The sequence below is a fragment of the Rhizomucor pusillus genome (assembly GCF_041956525.1).
Source record: "Rhizomucor pusillus strain CBS 183.67 unplaced genomic scaffold VTP01scaffold_19, whole genome shotgun sequence".
Lineage (NCBI taxonomy): Eukaryota > Fungi > Mucoromycota > Mucoromycetes > Mucorales > Lichtheimiaceae > Rhizomucor > Rhizomucor pusillus.
In genome coordinates this window covers 146,531-159,833 of record NW_027192161.1, presented here as the reverse complement: position 1 = coordinate 159,833, position 13,303 = coordinate 146,531, and the positions used below count along the sequence as shown (strand labels likewise).

Below are 13,303 nucleotides of genomic sequence, written 5' to 3'. Positions count from 1 at the left end.
GCGACCGCGTCGTCAAAGTGGCAGTATGTGCTGGATATGTAAAGTGTGAGTCGTGGAAACAACTTACAAGTAAACCATTAATGTGGCAAAGTATGTGCGTGCGTGCGTGTGTGTGTGAAAAAAGAGAGAGAGCAAGAACCGCGCTCAGAGTATGATGTGTGGATGCCACGGACGTAGAGATGAAAAAAAAAAGGTATCAATGAGCTATATCATCAAGAGTCGTCTGGTTAAATCACACATCGTCAGCAACGCTTTCCGGTCGTTCTCCTCTGGAATGTCGTTGCTGACGGGTCCTATTGCTGATTTTCAAACTTGCAGCCGTCTGCCATCTGTGCACACTCAAAGCAGTGGTCATTCCCACGATAAGCGCTGATCCGAGAAGGCTGTAGGTATTTGGATATTCGTGCAGAACGTCGATCCCAAAAAGTAACGCAAAAACAACTTCTGCCATTTGCAACAATATTCCTATCGGAAAATGCAACATCAATAGGAGAAAACTTTTTGATCCAATGTTGATATAGGTATCGTTTACCTGGTCCTTGTGGTGCCAGCTTGAGCCTGAAGAAGAAGAATGCACAGTTATTATTCATCCAAATACGCAGATCACACACGTATAACTTTTACCCTTTGTTGAGGAACGTTTGTCCAATGCATGACAATGCTGCCACCGAGGCCAGGTGAATATATTGCTTTGAGGTCAAGTCTTTGGTGAATGTGTATGACCCGGTTGCAGCCAAACCAGCAATGCACAGTACACTCGTGACGAATCCTGTGTAGAAAGCATGCACCATAAAGTGGGTTCCTCGTCCGGATTTCCGGGCGGTAATGTATGCCACAGCCGACATGACAGCTCCTAGCAACGCGCAGGCGACCGAAGAAGCTCGTTTAGCGTGACCTTCCATGCAGTCAGATATATCCGACGTGCATCCAAATATTTGCGGTGGCTGTATCAAAAGGACGACGCCTGCAGTGCAAAAGATTGTGCAGAAGCCTTCAAATAGCGTGAACGGTTCATTGGTGAATATGCCAAGCAAAACGGATGTAAAAGCAGGACCGAGGAAAAACAAGACTGCCGCAGGGATAGAGTATAAGTAGGGTTACGGTACTTGAGATAATATTGTATTACCTGTCGCTTCAGCTAAAGCCAGCTTGGACAAACTGTAATAGAACAAGAGAATACCAATGGCTCCAACGAAACCTCGGGTCAAAAGCCATATTCGCACGCGAGCGTCGGGACCGAGTGGATTGATCGTAAGAAAAATGCAGCCAACAAGTGCAAAAGCAGTTTGCAAACTTGCTCGTGCAAACGCGATCTCCAGAAAGTTTAACGAGAGAGCTTCAGATAACTTTACAAAAAGCGAGCTGGCTGCTAGAGCTGTAGCAGACACTGTTAGAACTGCGATCCCCGTGAGTTCCTTCTTGCGCAAAAACGGCTCTGTGCTTAGAGACAATACACGAACTGCATGCCGCTGCTGCGAACCCGAACGCGAATTATTGGATCGCCCATGCTGGACAAGAGGTGTCGACTCGTTGACTATGGTCACACTGCTCGGAAGACCACCACCCTGCTGTCTTTGCTGCTGCTGCTGCTCAGGTTCCCTTTGCTTGCCATTTGTCATTTTGACAAGCTGAAACTGGTCTTGGCTCAAGGTCGTACCAAAGTCCCCTGCAAAGTCCCAGATGAAAAAGGGCTCTCGGCGCGACTGGCTACAATTTCCTTGCACAATTGCACTCTTACTTAGTACATAGTGTTATTAAACAATTAGTGGATTCAGAACAAAGTCTGGCCGCATTTATACTGCGATGTTCGCGTGTATAACTTTTTCATTTATTCACAGAGTCCTAGCAACATATTTCCAATGTGGATATTCTTACCTGCAAACTTCAACGCCTCTCAGCGTCAAAAGATGACTCTGGAGAAAACGATTTTGTATACGATGCCTTTACCAGTGGAAAACAGGCTTTTGCCCATCTTCAGTCATGCTGGGAACAAATTGTGATACGCGATCCGCCAATTTTTCTCTTGCCTCCTCGCGTCTTTCCGCCTGCACAGACCGCCCTGAACCTTTTCTCTCTTCACCTGTTGTTACCATGACAGACCTCCAACTATCAATCAACGACGAAAATACAAGCGATAACGGACGGTATCCAGCGTCGATAGCAGGAAGTTCTGAACACACTTCGCCGCAGCACAGCAGCTCTTCTCGGCATTTGCAAAAATACAATGACGAATTGTACCGTTCCTTAGTGCAAGAGTCTCCTCCCCACAATCTCGCCCATGGGACTCCTGCGTCTGAAGAGCGTCTTACAAAGATATCGCGATCCACGCCGCTTTCGAGTTACATTACTGGCTCACCCTCCAAACCTGCAGTAGCTGATGAAGGCTACGCTCGGCAGGAGGAGCGCCAAGGAGAATATCGAACAGCACGAGACTGGGACGAGATAATGACACGCAAGCGGACACTTGCGCAAGGAGAGAAGAAAAAGCTTCGCGACGGAGGAGACCAAGATAGAAAGGTTCAGCAGCAGCAATCCACATCCATCAAAGCTCAACCAGCAGAATTGCCTTCGTACATGCGGGTCACGGCTTCCTTTGAGAGTCGCACAAATCGAGAAGGGTTAGAGCATCGTGCAGCACACACAAATGACCATCCCAAACCAATAACAGTTCCGGTATGCCCGTACAGGCGTGAATCCTGTCTAGGATCAGCTATCAAACTCATATGCTCCTCTTTAGAGAGTCGCCTCAAAATCGCACAGACCTACTTTCCGGTCGACTACTAAAATCAACGCATTGGATGAGATACGCGAAGAACTCGGTGAAGGAGAAAGATACATATCCATGGCAGAACGAATCAACATGTACCTACGCGGCCTTGGCAACAGTGGAAACAGTAGTTCAGATTTTCTGTCCAATACCACCAGATCAAATGCAAAGCGAGGCATAAGCAAAACTTCACAGCGAGTACCACCACGGACATCTTCATCGAAGTTATCCACTCGATCAGGATCATCAAGTCATTTGAGCAGCCAACAGTCGTACGCGAGGTAAACCCCATATGTGCTGCGAACCAAAGAATACTTGCTAAAGTTCCTTTTACAGTACTTCGTCTTCTTCTCGCAGTCAGAACCGAGTAAGAGAAGGAAGCTCCCAGGAAAATTCTCAAAGGAAACAAGGAGATGCCACTCGATCTCGAGCGGTTCGCACACATATTGGAACATATCATCAAAGTACTAGACACGATCGGATTGGTCAACAGTCTTCTACCGCTTTGCAACGATCAACTCATACCGTGAAAAGCTATACCCGACACGAGCATCCTGACGAACAAGAATGTTCCCAGCAGGAAACGACGGAGCCTGTGACAAAGAAACAAAAGACAAACCATTCACGTCTTCAGGTTCAGGTACGCAACTATTGGGAAAAGCTGCCAAGTTTATTTCCTACTAACAATTTGGATAAAACATTGCAGCCTTTCCGCTTCGCTACGGATGAGCGTGCCCGTTATCATCAAAAGACGTTTCAGGCTAAACTAGCATTGTGGAAGGAGAAGGAAGCTGCAGCGAAGGAGGAGATGAAGCAATCATCGACTATCCGAGGACAAAAGAGAAAGGCAGATCGACTCTAGATATAATTCTTTGTTGTGTTTCAACTCCTCGTTGTGTACCCCCGAATTTAGGTTCTATACGTTCTCATAGTCATCATGAATTATATCCGTCTCGTTTGAATCTAGTACATAAATTCCATAAAATTCTGACAGCAATGCATGCATCATGTTCTGTGTCAGAAGCTCGTCGGAAAGGATGTTGCCTTTCTCCGAAACTTTTTTCTCTTTCTCTTTTTTTGCAACATGGAGGAAAATCAGAAACCAGGCGTGGAACATCGCGATCCACAATATTTTGGATACTATGCCATGTTGCAGCATCAGGTGCAGTTGTTGGACAGGACCTGGTTACCACGACAACGTTGAAACTAAAAACGGGGCGAACAGCAAAACATGCTGCAGGACACGGTCCGAACATCGACGTACCGATCTGCCATTCTGCTGAACGGACCAAAGTGCTTTGACAATAAGCTCGTCATGGATGTAGGCGCCGGGTCCGGTATCTTGTCGTACTTTGCAGTGCAAGCGGGAGCGCGTCAAGTGTACGCGGTCGAGGCGTCTGGCATGGCTAAAAAGATGGACAAGCTGATAACGTCGCCCAACAAGAACCAGTTTGTAAAGGACAAGATCACCGTCATCAATGGTAATTTATACTTTTTTCGCGTCTCGATGTGGATAGAAAGAAAATAACAATGTTTTGCTGTTGCAGCCAAGATCGAGCAGCCCGATTTGCCCATTCCTCAAGTTGACACTATTGTTTCGGAGCCTATCGGTGTTCTGCTCTTCCACGAACGCATGGCAAGTAATCATCGATAGCTTGAAAGAGGATAAAACGGGCTTAACTGATGCATGCTCTCAAGTTAGAGAGCTTTATTCATGCACGGGATAAATACCTAAAACCTGGAGGAGCATTGTTTCCTTCCAAAGGCAACATTTACCTTGCGCCGTTTACGGATGCTACGCTCTGGAGCGAGACTATGGCTAAAGCGCGATTTTGGTAATGCAACGGTTGTCATGCTAAATTTTGTTGCTGTATTTTGCATATTTACATGTATTTATTCAACCAGGGAGCAGACCTCATTTTACGGGGTCGATTTATCACCTCTCTACAAGGATGCTATTGATGAGATGTTTGGTAAATGCAGTTATCGATCCTACACTTTGTGATATCGTGCGGACTAAATCTCTGCAAAGGAATGCCTGTTGTTGGGCACTTTGATCATCGAAACCTCATTACAACACCCACAATTTTGGACACATACGCCGTAGACTTTTCGACAGTTACTTTGCCGGAGCTTCATGATATTACCATGCCGTTCAACTGGAATGCGGGATACACTGGTTTGATGCACGGCGTTGCAGGCTGGTTCGATCTCATTTTTGCACCTCCACCGTACGATGTGCCCGTTGAAAACACTGGCACTACGATCGAGATGTCTACCGGCCCGGCAGCAGAGCGAACACACTGGCAGCAAGTACGATTCTTGTTCAAACAACCGTTGGCTGTCAATGCTACACAAAAGATCCGTGGCTGGATGCGCGCCATTGTCAATGATATGCGAAGCTACACGATATTTGTTGAAGTCGTTGTTGGTGACAACGTCGAACTGAGCGACCCAGCATCGATTAATCGAGAAACGTTTGCTACCACCACCGATGACGAGCATCCGTTACGCCGAAGAGGTCGATGGCAGTTGCATGAACAGACATACAATTACAGTTTCACGCCAGGTCTCTTACCTGATCACAAACCCGAGTATTCTTGCCTTTACCAGCCAGAAAGCAACATCCAACCAACCGTCCAGGAACCCTCCATGCAAGTAGATGTCATGGAGCCTTATGAGAATTTTATAAATTAGACAAAAGGAAGCTGCATCGCAAATAATTATGACAACGACAAAATACAGTCTTGGATTTTTACGTGTATTCGAATCATGTGAATGCGCCTTAAGAGCAAGCATTCAGGCAAGATTATGGAAGGATTAAATTAATTAAAAAAGACATTGAAATAGATAGGAGAATGACGAGATATTAAATATGTCATATAGAAAAGTGGATGGAAGAATGTCTAAATGCTTCGGATGGCTCGACTCTCTTAGTTTTCGTTGGTGCGGGTACACCTGTTGCTATGTGCGATAGTGGTACCCGATTCTGCATTGAATGAGTTTATAGCACGCATAGCAATTAACTGCATATCAAACACACAGTATGATTCTAGTAAGTTTACTTCAGTCGTACAAACATTTGAGACTCCCCCATATATCAGTCTCCTTCGTTGGAATCTGAGTCCATGAGCTCAATAAATTGATAAATGTATTTATGCTTCACGGTCATCTTGAAATAGGTGCACTTAGTGCCCTCAAAAGAAAAGGTCGAATATCCCTTCACACAAATGCGGAAACAGCCTTTCCTTTGAAAACGCCACAAATCGTAGCGTTCCTGAAACCACAGCAGTCGGGGTAACGATGAAAAGGGTATGGAGACCATCCCGTAATCCAGTGATGGTTGACGTTGCGTATATCATAATATCAATAATCCAGAAACAGACGCAGCAGTCCCAGGGCATCAGTATCATGTATTATAGACAATTTAGATATTTCCAGCGATGTTTCGATCAGCTAGAAAGCCTACCCTTCGGTGATCTGCTACATTCTTATCAAGCTCTTGGACATCGTCGATGCTTGATAGGGAGTTTTTGTCAAGAAAATCTTCCTCAGCTCTCATTCATAATGTACCATCATTAAGTTAACCTATGTCTCGCGCTATCATATAATACCCTTCACTTACTCCATTGTCTCTTTTTGAGTTTCAATCATCTGAAACTAATTATCAATGAAAATGCCCATTTCTAAAGATATCTTCTGCAGTTTCTTCATGACAACAAACAGGAACCAAAGTAACTGGCATGCAGATTGTCAGTTCGACGCAGCGGTGCTTGAATTGACGACGCGGTGTTGTCCGTGCATGTTACAATCAATGTCAACGCATAATCGTCGTACGACGATGCGATGCATACGTACGGAATCCTTGAAGCGTGAAGAAACAGAATATCACATCAAAATATGCACGCAGTTAAAGAAAAGTAAGTGAATAGTAAGGACTTGAGGGCTGGGAAAGCGAGGCTGGGAAAACGAGGGAAAAACCTTTCGTAGGCACGTGAAATTGCGCCTTCCAAAGGAGATTTTGAAAGTAGTAACGAGCTGTAGCCAACGTTAAGGAATCTAGGTCAAAAAAAGCTACAGAGATCTAGATGACAACGCCGGCAATAGTTAGGAAACGCGTTGACTGCAGACCTTGCACAAAACGTTGCAAAGAAGAGCCTATCTCGCAACAGAAGCTCCATCCGCTGCTGGAAGGCAAAGGTTTATCTTGACTGCCAGGGTAACATTTTTGATTGACTCGACGCGTAAGCAACTTTTACAGCAGTCTACAGAGGGAAACTGAAGAAAAGAACGCGTGAAAGCAAACGGGCATTGTGTATAGTGATCGCACGCTCAATGGGGATTGGGCAAACGCAATCTTGCTATCGGTCAACGCAAAAGGATGCTCTCGAAGCACGCAACACTCACAAGACAGCACAAGGCAACACAAGGTAGGCGGAGAGTACTTTTTACAAGAGCTAATCTTTATTCATTATTTTAAACTAGACAAGAACATGAGAAGGTTTAAACGAAAACAATCTTTATTTAAAGACAAAAAGCTTCTAAATTCTAACAAGCAGTGCCGTTCAGCTCACGTCGACAAGAAACCAACAATATATCCAGGGACCATCACGAGGAGGCGGCACAGATCAGTCCCCAACGTGCACTCCAGCTTCACTCGATCGCAAACATCATCGCTGAAAAGAGGTCCGAAATAGCTAGATGCGAAGTGGTAGTGGTGGTATGCACGCGTCCAATCAGAAGAGCTGGAACTTCCAGCTTTCCCAAAGAAAAGAAAAGAAAAAGGTTGGAGGAAAGAGGGGATATTTATAGCTTTTTTGATGGGTGACTTGCTTCCAAAGGTTCGCTTGCCGTCCCTTTTGTCAAGAAGATCAGTCTGGCTTTGAATTCCGTCTCTTCTATGCACCGTGCACTTTTCTGGAGAAGTACTTTCCTCCTCCAGGCCGAAATGTTTCCATGGACATAAATGTTACAAGACGCTTGAAATTACAATATCTACCAAGACTCGCTCCAGGTATCAACGCTATAGGCTGGCAGCATGCATGTATGCACTATCAGCTTTCATGGCAAAGAGCGAAAGTTGAGAAAACGTTGAAGGTTGGCATGCAAGGTTCTCTCTCTAGAAATGACCAAGCGACCAAAAACTCTTACCGGATGAACATCCTCATAGTACATCCAAAGTTAAAGAAGCTATATCGGTATATCGAAGAGTGCTTGCAGTTGCTGTCGTAGCTGGGAAAAGACAGGAAAGAAGGTGGCTGCACAATAGAAAGGATACTGTGAAAGTGCAGCTGTGTGAGAAGCAGGAAGGACTTGAGTAAACGACAGCTATGCAGACATCAACACTCGCAAGCAGGAGTATGTCAACTAGACACGCAGTTTTGTTCCGCCTGTCTATTTGAAGCGAATCCTCCTGACAAGTGATCGCACTCTGTACATCAGCGACAATGCGACGGAAACGACAGCTGATCCCGATTTTCGGGATTTGACTATCAGTGCTGTGGGAGAAAACTTCCATTTGTAGATCTCTCATGTTGTTGCTTTGTATGTCGCCCTTGGCAATCGAACGCAGTCTGTGGAAAGGGCGAGTTTGATTACGTGTCATCTCACTCTGACGAAAGGCAGCTTCCTTGGTGAAACTACTGTCACTCGAGATTCAGGCTGGTCTGTACCTGTGCAACGGGTAAGCAGCCTCTACTCTGGCCTAGTGGATTTGAAAAGGTGATACTTGACTACGCGTCATAGTAACTCTGTCTAAGGGACAGTGCTGTGCAGATACGCGTTGTTTCAGTGTCGAACTTGAAGATTACACATCTTTATAAAACGAAGTTGACTCAAAGAAGGACACATTGTAAGAGCAGATTGAATGGTGAATCCATGGAGGAGGAAGCAGGGTTGATATTTTCTGTCTGTTTTGCTTCACCCTCGAAATGCTGGGATGCTCACCTACTCAAGCGCACTTGCATGTCTAAATGACGCGCAAAATGCAAGATTGGCCTTACAAAAGGATTTGAAAGAATTCCTTCATAATCGCTAAAGTTCATGACAGACGAAGCAAACATCTTTGTTCATAGCCGCAAAGTACAAGGAAAAAAGCTTGTATTACATCAATTTATTACAAGAAAAGTTAGTAAACAACAACGATAACAACAACAAAAAATGTATTGAACAACTTCTAGAAAATGCAAAACGAAAGAGAATTTAGAATATAGTAGGAGGAAGAAGCGATTATTTGGTCAATTTGCTGATCTTCTTCTTCTTGTTCCATGCCTTGAGCTTTTTGCCAAAGGATCCCTTTTCTGACCATTTGCCCTTCTTCTTGTGACCCGTGGAGTGGCTGCTCTTCTTTGGACTCCACTCTTGCTCGTCGTCCCCGCTATCATCGTCTTGGTCATCTTCGTCTTCATCTTGATGCTCGTCATAATCGTTTTCTTCGTCCTGCTGCTTCTCCCATCTCCATTCATGATTACCATCCTTCCAGTGTTTTTCATGTTCCTCGATGTTACTGTCCGTAGCATAGACAATCTTAAAGGGCCAAGTTAGATACAAGATATCACAATCAAATTCAAAGACTTAGGTACATACATGGCCCAGATCGTCGGTCTCACAATCGTCCTGTTCTTCATCTTCTCCTTCTTGTTCCTTCTTATCGTCAAGTTGCGCTGGAGGCGTGGGCTTGGGGATTTGATTAGCTGGTAAGCATGTTACAGGTCCTCCTTGAGGCATCTGGAAGCAGTACGTAGTGGTGCTCTAAACGTTCGTGCATCAGCGAAAACTGAATCTATTATCTGTGCATATGCATAAACCAAACATACCTCCGGGGAAGTTGTTGTTATAGTCGCAGGCGGCAACGTGGTTGTAGATGACATTTGTACAACAGTGGTGACAGTTTGAGGTGCTGTCTCTGTTACTGCAACGGGGCTAACGGGCCTTGATGTCTTGGACTCGACGTTCACTGGTGTTGTAAGTGTTTCAGACGGCACAACTGGGCTAGTCTCAGGTGCTGAGGGGCTGCCGTCAGAGGTTGCTGGAGGAGTTGAGGCGCTGCTGTCAGAGGCAGGTGTTTCTGTTGCTGATCCTGAAGGAGTTGACACTGGTGACAAAGGAGCCAAAGAAGGAGGCACGGCCGCGGTTTGAGCAACTTGGTTTGTGTTTGTGTGGAAAGTCAACTCAAAGTCGGCCCCCACGGAAATACCGACTCCAAATCCTCTGTGCGGCGGAAGACCGTCCGTGCTGGTTGCGTCTTCTGAAGCGACCGTAGCGGGGCCACTGCTGCTTGATGGGCTTGGACTCGTTCCTGCAGGCGTAGAATTGGAGACGACAGGTGCAAACGGTGTAGCAACAGTGCCGTCACCAGCGCTCAAAGAAGAAGAAGAAGAAGCAGCGACTGATGACTGTGAATCGGATGGTGGTGCGGTGGAAAGCAAAGGCGCAGACTGCGAGGATGTCTCAGGCACAGGAAGAGTGCTGGTCTCGCACGGAGTTGAGTGCTGCCAAGTATGGACCTTGGTTGTGGCGGGCTGCGTTGGTACAGTTTGTGTGGTTGACAAGAACGCTGAAGTGCTCATGGCTGCCTCCGGCTTACTCGACATTGGTGTCCCGTTTGATCCTGGTGATGTGTTTTGCGAGATATCTGCTGGGGTTGTTGGTTTTGTGTCAGCCGGAGAACCAGGTAATGGAGTCTCATTGCTCGGGCTACCGCTTGACGGGCTCGATGGCGCGAGTACTGGTTGCGATGATGCTACAGAGATAGCAGGGCTGTAAATGTTTGGAATATCTCCTGCAGGTGTCGATGGTTGTCCTTCGGTTGAGTCAGTTGGAGAAGGTGATGGTGAAGAACCTGCAGTGTTATTCTGAGAGGATGGTGAAGCACCTGGACTGGTTCCTAGAGAAGTTAACGATTGTGTACCGGTCGAGCCTGAAGACGGTGTATTTCCGTTAGGAGTTGGTGAGGGTACGCTGGGAGATGATGGACCGGTAGGAGAGGCAGCTGGTGAGTTTGCGCCAGCATTTGTTAATGGTGTTGCATCCGTCGGTTGGTTAGATGTCTGAGGGCCGGTGCTGGCAGAGGAACTAGGACTGGATAGACCTGAAGTGCCCACATTGTTGTCTGTCGGTGTCAAAGGAGTTGCACCGTTAGGTGTTTGGGTGCCGCTGTCGGGAGAGGATCCGGGACTGGATGATACTGAAGTGTCTGCATTGTTGTCTGAAGGTGTCGAGGGTGTTGAGTCAGTAGGACCGGGTGAAGTTGCAGGGCTATCGTAAGGTGTCTGGGTGCTGGTGTTGGGCATGGATCCAGGGCTGGATGGCGCTGGAATGCCCGTACTGTCATCTGAAGGCGTCGAAGGGGCTGTGCCAGTAGAGCCGGAGGTACTGTTAGGTGTCTGAGTACCGGCATTTGTCGAGGATCCAGGGCTGAACGGCACTGAACTGCTTGCATTGTCGTCCGAAGGTGTCAAAGGAGCTGCGCCGTTAGGACCAGGCGAAGTTAAAGAGGAATCGTTAGGCGTCTGGGTACCGCTGCTAGGCGTGGATCCAGGACTGGATGGGATCGAGGGTGTTGCGCTGGTAGTGCCAGGTGACGTTGCAGAAGTGTCTGAAGCCGAGCCGTTTGGAACATTCTGTGAAGGAACGGCATCTAAACGATCGATCCATTTTTTAGACATCGATCGCCTGTAAATCAAACCATTTCAATAGGAAGCTTACCGGTCGGCGCTGCGGGCGATGTTCCTGTGGGTAGATCCGAGCTGATAGAACCTGTAGACGGCAAGATCGCAGAGGTACTGGAAAGCGAAACCGTATCTGATAGTTGGACGATCCAGCAAGTTGAACGTATTAGATAATGGTGTAAATTTCAAACTAGCAAATATGATTTACCTGATCCTGGCTGAGAGCTAAGGGATACCGAGGAATCTGAGGTCATTGGATGTATCTCTCCAGTGATAGTTGAGATACTTGGAGAGGTCGTGGGGAGGGAAATCATAGGTGGTGCCACTGTGTGCCAGGTGTGTGCTGGCAGAGGAGTTGAAGACTGTCCAGGCACTCCACAAGTCATTGGTCCGTAAACTTTAGAGCAGGTCGACATCAATTCTTCAGGGGACAAAGGCGCCTTGGGTACTGTTGTAGTGACAGTAACGGGTTTGGAGCAAGTCTCTTTAGCAGACGTTGCCGAAGTACCGACAGGGCGTTCCTCTTCAGAGCTTGGTGTAGCATATGTGCAACTAGGCATTGCAGAGCCAGAAACAGTCACCGTAGTAGTTCTTGCGCGGGTTACTGAAGGAGTAATATTTTGGCAGTTGCCCATAGAAACAGTGGTTGTCACAGTACTATGCTGACATGTGCTAGATGTATCAGGGATGCTGTTACAAGGGCAGAAGCTTCTTCCTCTATAAAATATCTGTTGCTCTTGATTTCCTTCGCCAAATTGCTGGAATGATGTTATTGCATGAGAACAGCCTTCAAATCTCCTTTTTACTGTGAATACTTACTCTGAGAGTTGCAACAATAGTCGACAATCCACCGTGCTCTTGTCTCTTGTCTAATCGAGAAACATGCTAAAGATACGCAAATCAGTTGCACTTGTAGTCTGGATGACTTTTTACCATATACTTTACACGTTTTTTCTCAGTATCATATTGGGAAACGCGATCCAACAGCTTCTTGTCTTTTATCTTGGACGAAAATTCGCGGACAGTATGAAAAAGCTGGCGACAAACAAGATGCTGGCGGTTATCAAGGCAGTATTCCATGAGAGCAACTTCCCTTGGCATGTAAGGGATGGAAAACGGTCTGGCACTTGGATAAACTTTCGGAACAGCAGATCCTATGCAGAAAACAGTTGAGTACACCTTGTGATGACGGAATATGCTGCCTGAGCGACGACATACCAAATCCTCCAAAGCTTGGAAACGGGGGCAGGCTGGCAAAAGCAAGTAAACTGTGTGTCAGATGACAGCTAAACGTTCCTGCAAAAGAGATTTACCCAGTAGCTATAGAGCAATGCCACGCGAGCAATGCAATAGTCGCTATCCAAAAGATACGACGGTCCCTCATTGCAGTGAATGATGCAGGAATAAACGAGTCCTCTGCCACTCACGAACCAGCATTATATACCTACAGGCTCATCATCAATTAAGAGTCTAAAGGTTTGGGGTAAGTTCTGAAGTCCAATAGAGTTGGGCAATTCTTTCTTTTCGCTTCCTTTCATATCTGTCTGTCAATTTTTAATACTTGCAGCATTTACAATGGCAACATGAGCGGTCCATAAGTGAATATCTTACCCAGCATTCTGGATTTACCATCATAGTTGTAAAGGTAACCATGCCGTTTAAGGATATGTAGAGAGCTTCTGTGGCATAAACAAGCGCTATACCATAAGCTTGGAAGAAGACCGCGCTGCTGCACATTCAGATCACCTCGACAGATTTCAATGCTATCGAAATATGATGTTTACACTGTAAATATTGCAAAATATGTAAGAACACTTTATCTCCTATCATTTCCTACTTTTTGCTCAATTGATGATGCAATTAACAC

The 13,303-nt window shown here is 46.2% G+C and overlaps 4 protein-coding genes across 4 annotated transcripts; 2 read left to right on the top strand and 2 right to left on the bottom strand.

The window, feature by feature from the left end:
* Window positions 1–232: 232 nt before the first annotated feature.
* On the bottom strand, window positions 233–1,619 carry VTP01DRAFT_3925 (uncharacterized protein; the record flags this gene model as incomplete). Its single annotated transcript, XM_069382550.1, has 4 exons — window positions 233–465; window positions 533–558; window positions 625–1,069; window positions 1,127–1,619. The coding sequence occupies 4 exons, from the start codon at window positions 1,617–1,619 to the stop codon at window positions 233–235; spliced, it is 1,197 nt and encodes a 398-aa protein (XP_069235859.1).
* A 472-nt stretch (window positions 1,620–2,091) lies between these two features.
* On the top strand, window positions 2,092–3,629 carry VTP01DRAFT_3924 (uncharacterized protein; the record flags this gene model as incomplete). The annotated part of the gene is made up of 4 exons (XM_069382549.1): window positions 2,092–2,673; window positions 2,738–3,048; window positions 3,104–3,407; window positions 3,474–3,629. The coding sequence occupies 4 exons, from the start codon at window positions 2,092–2,094 to the stop codon at window positions 3,627–3,629; spliced, it is 1,353 nt and encodes a 450-aa protein (XP_069235858.1).
* Window positions 3,630–3,851: 222 nt separating this feature from the next.
* Window positions 3,852–5,464, top strand: VTP01DRAFT_3923 (uncharacterized protein; the record flags this gene model as incomplete). The annotated part of the gene is made up of 6 exons (XM_069382548.1): window positions 3,852–3,929; window positions 3,993–4,248; window positions 4,315–4,403; window positions 4,466–4,602; window positions 4,673–4,740; window positions 4,800–5,464. The coding sequence occupies 6 exons, from the start codon at window positions 3,852–3,854 to the stop codon at window positions 5,462–5,464; spliced, it is 1,293 nt and encodes a 430-aa protein (XP_069235857.1).
* A 3,531-nt stretch (window positions 5,465–8,995) lies between these two features.
* VTP01DRAFT_3922 (uncharacterized protein) lies at window positions 8,996–12,820 on the bottom strand (the record flags this gene model as incomplete). Its single annotated transcript, XM_069382547.1, has 9 exons — window positions 8,996–9,292; window positions 9,353–9,517; window positions 9,583–11,405; window positions 11,474–11,569; window positions 11,645–12,194; window positions 12,256–12,321; window positions 12,382–12,590; window positions 12,655–12,686; window positions 12,750–12,820. The coding sequence occupies 9 exons, from the start codon at window positions 12,818–12,820 to the stop codon at window positions 8,996–8,998; spliced, it is 3,309 nt and encodes a 1,102-aa protein (XP_069235856.1).
* Window positions 12,821–13,303: the final 483 nt, after the last annotated feature.